Raw genomic sequence first — 8158 nt, 5'->3', positions numbered from 1 at the left:
CGTGCGTGCGTGCGTGCGTGCGTGCGTGCGTTCGTGCGTGCGTGCGTGCCTGTATGCGTGCGTGCGTGTCTGTGTGAGTGCATTCTTATGTGTGTGCGTTCGTTGCGTGCGTGCACCCGCACGTGTGTGTGTGTATATGGCAGCGAGAGCCGCAGGTCGGGGCTTTTCCTCCGCCTCGGGCACCTACCGTTCGTGTAGCTCTGGAGTAAACACCGACGATTCGTACTCGATGGAGAATGCTGGTATCTGGTTGGAGAGCGCCCATGCGATGCCGACGCACTCCTCTATGTACGACGTCAGACTCTCGCACGTCGGCAGGCTCGGGAAGTCGTACAGGGTTGCGTACAGTTGCGAGCAGACCTCCTACAACAGCAGACGCCGTCAATAGTGGCCAATAGATGGCGCGCGCGGCCGGGTGTGGTGGGATATATGCGCGTGATAATGATCGAAAGCGCGGGAATTATTCAGGAATTGTCATTGATTAAATTGGACGATAATTCGATGTCTTTTAATGTAAGTAATAGTAAAAAAACGCCTGGTGTTAAAACATGGGGATTTTTCCTTGGAGCCAAATGCTTGCTCTGAGATTCTGCTTTCGTCTTCTGTTTGCCCATTTGGAAATATTCGATCATTACAGTTATGCGGCCGGGGTTTATGTCGGAAGAACGTCATTGTTACCGTAATAATGATGACGAACTTTGTCGCTAGATGGCGTACCTGTACGTTTGGTCGGACGTCATACTTATCGACGGTCTTGCGCATGTAGAAGCCGATGCTTTCCAGCATCTCTGTCATCGCGGTGTCGTGCGAGGGCTTCGGACTGTTGGCTGGCAGGCCGAGTATTTGTCGCAACGCGGCCTTCTTCTTCTCTATCGTTCCACGCACTGACCTAAACGAAAGCTACAGGGAAAAACGACGAGATGTCAGCGCTGACAGTGACGTCACGATGACGCACACCAATCATATTTCCGAAGTTAAACTTCGCTCACGTTTGAGCGAATCATGTAAACCGCTTATATAGGGGGCATACAACAGTAACCCTCCGCAAATTGTTCACCAATGTTGCACTATCTCGTCACTGGAAAATACCTTTTTGAATTTTGTTAGATAAAATTCGGCACTAGAGAGCACTAATTTTCATTATACACGCAAGGTAGGTGCCTTGTGGACGTCTAGGCACAAGGACTATAGGAGTAAGATTGGTCTTGTTGTGTAGCTGTGACATTCCGTCAAGTGGCGTAGCAGTTCCATGGTGACCGGTTGGCCATTTTTGTGTTTGAAACGGGATCCGACTACTTTGTATAAATGGGCATTATTTAGCTGGCAAAGGTTTTGAGCGGAGTATAGAGCTTGAACCTGTGGTTATTTAGCATGATTAAAGTGTATTTTGTGTATGCGATAAAACACTCTGAGAATTTTTTATTAATTTCTGTTCGATGCTTTTTTCAGGCCTGCTGCCTATGGATGCCCTCTACTGTTTTATACCACCTATATGGAGCGCATAGCTAAGAAACACGTGAAATAAAACCCTCGAGCAGCTCAGAGCGCCACCTAGCGGTACAGTACGCGTGATCTTACTCACCACGATAACGGAGAAGACGAGCTTGGTTTTCAGATCATCGGACTCGTCCATCTCTGGTAGAGCGTCAAGGGCGTGAAGGGCACTCACCCGATTCTGTGCTCACACAAAAACACACGCGTTCCTTAGCGAAATAGTTAACAGAATATCTATTATCTGAACAACAAATTGATCGGAAATCGATATGTGAATTCGATTGAAATCCCATTAGATATTCATTATCATTATTGCAAGTTCGTGTAACTTCTGTAGGTCCGTGCTATCAAAACGCTGCATAACGTCGTCTCACATATGTGACGTCTCGCTCCCTAAGTTCTACACGGTACTTGTGTCACCATAATTATACAAGCTTAATCTTTCACAACGCTCGATGCAGTAAATAATACAGTTACGCGTAGCTTATGTATTAGTCTGTAATACTGGTGCACAGATGATGCCCTCAGTATCTCCAATCATTTGAAATCATGGCTAGCTCGTTCTATAGCTGTCTACATTTAATAGATTGAACGCATATATCTGTCTCTAGAAATAGTTATATTGCATAATTACAATGTTGACGATTAATTAATAAATAAATATATATATATATATAATTTATTATGATGCAATATACGACTATTATATATAACTGTTGCAAGATTTCCTGCTACATAATATATTATAAACACAATATATCTTTAATAGTTAATGATGGTCTGGCCGAAAGCTGCTTTCACCCACCTGCAAATATAGACTGCTGTAGCGGCGTATAAGGTGAGATGGTACTTCGATCTTCGTGTCGCCCTTGCTTTCATCAAGTACCCTCTTCCTAGCTTGGTCCGTCAGTCTGCACACGTAAACGAAACGTCTACTTATTTTGTTGAATATCTTTTAAATAGTATTATCTTTTAGTCAGAAACCTTATCGTTATGTTTCATTAAAGTTTGTATTAATTTTTTAAACCACTGCCGATTTCGGGATTCGATCGAATTTGAATGGTTGCTATGACAACGTCGCATACCTTGTGACTAATAATTCTTCTTTGTTTTGCAGCTGCATTATAACGTCTTTCGATTTACTCAGCTCAGTTCTCAAAAAATCGATCTGTGAATAAATTGCAAATATTGTAACGGCAACAAAATACTATTCGGAACCTTATATGTTGGAAGATATGAGGTGTCCATGCAATTACGCCACCTATACAGGATTCTCCGTTCTTACGATAACTAGCATTTGCTGTACACCAATATATATATAATCGTGTACGTGATAGATCAATAACATTCATTAAATGAAATCGGCGGGCGCACGTTGTGAACACGTCACCTGTTGTTTAAGTGACGTCAGCTCGCTCTTGAACTGTGTGCTAAGTGTCTGTGTTGTACTACAGGTGGCGCTGGGGATGCCGACGGGGCTCCCGGCCGCGCTCCGTGACGGATGGCCTGCGGACAAACACGTACTCTTATATGCACACCGTGCCGACGTGGCAATCGCGAGCCGAAATCCGTACGGATGAACGCCATTCTGACGTCACGATTACTTCATAGTTTTACTAATCATTACGCAATTATCTTCGACGATGATCAGTATATTTTAGCGCACTGTTACGTGTCGCACACAAGTTAAAATGGCGGACGATCGGAATTTAATGAAACGCAGTGATAACGCAATCATGGTCTGTCATCAGATCGCTAACCTGTCGTATAGTGTTTCTCACCTGTGAAGCCATGTACAGCGTCCTTCTTTGTGCAGCTCTCTACACTCTGTCCTCTACCAGAATCACTAGCTATTGTTTTCAGGTTGTCCGTACTTCCCTGGCTATAACCTACAACGAGAGATAGCAAACAGTGTCAACAGATGAAACGAGGTTGCGCAACTATATATGTTGTGCGATACAATATTGCGCGCTGATCATTTTAATTGTAATGTACCTATAAAAACAAAGACTATAATGGCCGGAATGAAAATGAATATGACCCATCTTCGCGTAGCGTAGCAATTAAAATGTTATGCGGGGCCATTTTACTTAAACAGTATCTGGCATTGTTACCGCCGCGAACTCTTCTTGTTCTCTGGTGTCGGATAATACGATATCGTGCAGGCATACTACTGTGCTAGTCCGCAATGCGTAGAAAAACACATTCCTTTAGCTTTAAGAGTTATCAGCGCGAAATTGGCTAAATCCTTTAACTTTAAGAACAGGTATTACTGGTCGGGTGTTTAGCTGTAATAACTAGAGAATATCGTATTCGCTAGTACACCAACAACTCGCAACTCGCAACTCGTTAGTCACTAGCAACTAGTGAGACACATATATAGCACTGTGATGAGACCATGTAGAGAACATCGTGCAGCTCGATAGATTGGGTGGGCAGTGAGGAAATACATTACATGTAATACCACCAGCGTATAGGCTGATTTTAGTTTATTCAACGTGAATACAATTTGTTTAGATAGCTAGTTTCTGGGGAACGTTGTCACGTGCGTCACCGAGTAGTCTATTCATCGGATAGCGCCTCGTTTGTTATATTTTTCTTTAGCAAATGACTTACAGATTGCTCAGCTATCAGAGCAACAATCGTCGTACCACAACAAAGGCACGCGTCTCGCTTTCACGTGTCACAATGCCGCCATCTGCGTCTCACAATAAGACACTGCAAATTAACGCTGTGTTGTTTCTAAGTGCGTACATAGTGAAAAGTGGTTGTATATTCAAAAATGCCACTACAATGAATGTTTCAGAAACCTCACACCAGCGGATCGTGTGCAACACGAATGGTACGAGATAACATGAGTAAAAATGTAGGTGATGGTAATTATATCATGAAACCATAACTATAAGCGCGCGCACGCGCACACACACTCGCACGTATACACACGCGAGCACGCACGGACACGCGCGCGCACACACGCACGCACGCATAGCACACAGATGTCTGTTTCCTCTATCTTTCCCTGCATCTATACGCTATTCACAGTTTCATTTCCTCTTTCCTTCCGGCTGTACTGCGTCCTGCGTCCTACATGCAACTCTCTTATCGTCTTATGCTTCAATCAAATTCTAGATAAGGCCGACTTTTTGACACGGGGAAGTGGATTTAAATTTTTCACCGAATGTAGGTTAAGCCTCCTATCTTGTTTGCTGGTTAGTATGAGTATTATTCAAGGTGAATTATCTACTTTGTTGAAAGCATTGGATTATCGGCCACACAAAACGCCGTGATGCGACGAGCGCACCTCGTCTTGGCAGAAGGTGGACGCCAAAGTCGGTATCAATGCGATATGTGTACATCTGCTTAGATGCCACAAAGGACGCACAATAGGCGGGATGACGGTAAGGGGATGATAGGAATACAACTTGAGCATTGGTGGGGCGGCAGTCGTGTGAGACGTGTAGATGATTTCTAGGTCAACTTCACGTAGCGCTTAACAACGATAAGTGGTTTAGAAACTCCGTTAAGTCTGTCGTTCCCGTCTGTTCTCTGCGCGACTTAACCCAGTTGTCTTCATATGGTGAGACAGTGCTTCAGACGATTATTAATTAATAATGCATTAATTACGCTCCCAATTAAACAATACATTACGATCATGAAGTGAATATATTCTACTTATCCAGTTATGTGAGTTCTGTGATATTGTAAATCCGGAAAACTCATGTCGTATGCGCTTTCAATTGTACAGCATTGTTGCTTGCAAAGACTAACGACACCGTCAGTTGAGCGTGTACAAAGTATAATGGATGGTTTCGCAAGTCATTCAACTCGCATAATTAGTGTATGCGCGAGACAAATGCAAGACAGTCATTCACTCAATAGGTGCATTGCTTGCTTTTGAAAAAATATGTGTGGCGAATACATCTTTCATCGTCATAATATGTAGTAGAGCAAGTTTCATGTTTTCGTTCTACCACAAATGCTCTATATTATATGCACTATGATAGTATATATATATATATATATATATATATATATATGTGTGTGTAAATAGATAGATAGATAGAGAAAGAGATAAAAAAAGAGAGACAGATAGCTAGAGAGAAAGGGGGGAGAGATAGAGAGAGAGAGAGATAAGCGCGCACAACATAGATTTACTATTCTCTCAACCCCGCCAGCTTTGCGCGCGCGCAAAATTTATGACGCGAGGGATAAGTATTTGCCCGCGAGACAGACGACGCCTTGAAACGAATGTTCGGAATATTTTTCGCGCGTCGTTAGGCGCCGAATCAAAAGAGTTACACACTTGCGTGAACGTCGAAAAGAAAGAATGCGCACAATTAAATAACAAAATGCGCGTGAAACTGTTCGCGAATGCAGCCGAACGGCCGCCAGGCAGTCTGTTGGCGCTAGTGAGCTCGTGCATGCAGTGACGCCATCTCCACAAGTAAACAGCGTGTTTTCGTGTCGCGTTATACCACTGCTACTAGCAAGAGCGACTATATCGACACTTCCTGGTTTCGCGCGGAGAAGACGCGACAGTTTGTGCGGATAATTTGTATCGTGTCACGCACGCCTGAATTATCGGTTTGTAGCGCCCGGGTGACAAACAACCTCTGTCATCAGCGAGCGCGTCGGTGATCATGCGTTTGTGTCTGATATTCAACTGTCAGCGCGACGCATTGCGAATGAAGCGACTTCAACCAGGAAGTCTCGCCCGCGGCTATAATCATACAAGTTTGAACACGACAAAATAATGTATACAGGACGTTATCGATATATACATATATATATATCTACTGCTGTTGGGTATCGCATTACAATGAGTGTCGACTAGCGAGAGTGAGACAGAGAGAAAGAGAAAGAGAGCGAGAGAGAACGAGAGAGAAAGAGAGAGACAGAAAGAGAGAGAAAGAGAGCGAGAGAAAGAGAGACAGAGAGAGAGAGAGAGAGAGAGAGAGAGAGAACGAGAACGAAAGAGAGACAGAGAGAGAGAGAAAGAGAGAAAGAGTGCGTGTGCGTGGGGGAGAAGAAAGTGAGTGATTGATGTTTATTTCAGAAGAAATTTTAAATATAGACGACAACTTTTATTGCGAGGAACATCTTTCGCCACTATGGTGAGATTAATCCTTCGGGCATGCTTGCTTCCATCAAAATGCATATTATCTATTACATATATATATTATATATACGTTTAAATCAATATTACGACAAATGTGAAGTTTCAGCTACGTACATAATTCACGGAGGCCATTTTGGTGAAACCTGGCCCTATATTGACCGGTTTTTGCATCTGTCCCTGACCGCAGTTGGTCATTGAAATGTTTGCAATAATAATTTCCATTTTAGATCATTTATTCAATTGTCATAAATATCAGCAAATCATTCGTTCCAGTCGAGTTCGTTCAATGGTTTCTGCCCAGAACATGAATTTGGATGGTACGTCTGGGTGTCTACGTGTTTTGGAATGTACACATTGGACGTTAATTTCCCAAACAGGGCTACTGGTGCAGTCGCGTGCGATTGGTTGCTTGCAGTGACGTAAGAGACCGCGATATTCGTTGCCTTGCGCTAGGGATGATTTATCTTCTGCATAAATGTAAGTCTATTATTGCTTCATCGTGATTAATATTAATTAGTTAAATTTATTAGATATAATTAATACAAATTCCATCATATTTAATATTAAGTTACCTTCTGTTTCACAAAATATCTTCTCAGTAAGGGAATAGTCTCTCGTACAGAGAATAGGAACAGTCATATTGGGACTTGTTTGCCCCAACCCGCCTAGCCGACAGATCATATATCATAACAGAACCGATTTATAAAAGGTCGAATACGACACTTTATGATATTTCTCAGCAACTGGTAAACGTAAACCGCATCTGCAGACGGCTATATGTTTTTGGATTAGATTCGTGCACAGCTGTGGCGTTTAGCGGCGTATATGCAGGTCAGCTTACCAACGCTATTGCTACTACATCCCGAGCTCGTCGTGTCCCGCGTTGTACCGGCTGACGACAGCGATGGCGTCGACTTAAAGGTTGACGACGATCGTGAAGGATCAGTGTCTGTACAAGGCGGCAGCACAGCGCTCCTGTTCACGGGACCGTTAGAAGCGCCACCGTCACTGTCACGTTCGTTGCCGCTGTCGACGTCCGAGTCGACGTCGTTAAAGATGGCGTCGAGCACGGCTTCTGCCGCTACGTACAAATATTCGGGCGTCAACGATGCGTCATCCCCGGCGTCTTGCGTCGCTGTCGCTACGTTCATGTCCGGGCGTCCCGCTGCTACACAACCAGTGTCGTCCTACGTCGCAAAAGCGTCACTGTACCGGCGCGCAGCGCGACAGAGAGCAGACGAGACGTTCAGGTTTATTGAGGTGCACAACACCTGCCCAAGGTTGTCGTCCTTCGCCTATGGCCACTGGCGGCGGCATTACGACGCAATCAGTGCTACGATCAATCAGCCACTATCGCCTGCACACACCTGTACAACACTACAAGACTCCGGGCCATAGAAAGCACGAGAAAGATTCATTCGGCTACATCAATTTATCTATCTATCTATCTATCTATCTATCTATCTATCTATCTATCTATCTATCTATCTATCTATCTATCTATCTATCTATCTATCTATCTATCTATCTATCTATCTATCTATA

At 43.7% G+C, this 8158-nt stretch overlaps 1 protein-coding gene across 1 annotated transcript in view; it reads right to left on the bottom strand.

Annotated features, from left to right (window-relative positions):
* Positions 1-8158, bottom strand: part of LOC106809307 — a 34343-nt gene that overhangs the window by 1881 nt on the left and 24304 nt on the right. The window contains exons 2-8 of the mRNA XM_014812347.1: positions 3276-3383; positions 2885-3000; positions 2580-2662; positions 2300-2405; positions 1583-1675; positions 718-900; positions 188-363 (exon numbers count right to left, since the gene is read on the bottom strand). Coding sequence (XP_014667833.1) covers positions 188-363; positions 718-900; positions 1583-1675; positions 2300-2405; positions 2580-2662; positions 2885-3000; positions 3276-3383 — 865 coding nt within the window. The remainder of the gene's footprint in view (positions 1-187; positions 364-717; positions 901-1582; positions 1676-2299; positions 2406-2579; positions 2663-2884; positions 3001-3275; positions 3384-8158) is intronic.

This window comes from Priapulus caudatus, unplaced genomic scaffold (assembly GCF_000485595.1).
Source record: "Priapulus caudatus unplaced genomic scaffold, Priapulus_caudatus-5.0.1 Scaffold344, whole genome shotgun sequence".
NCBI lineage: Eukaryota > Metazoa > Priapulida > Priapulimorpha > Priapulimorphida > Priapulidae > Priapulus > Priapulus caudatus.
Note: the sequence above shows the minus strand (reverse complement) of the source record. Positions and strands in the feature narration are given on the sequence as shown.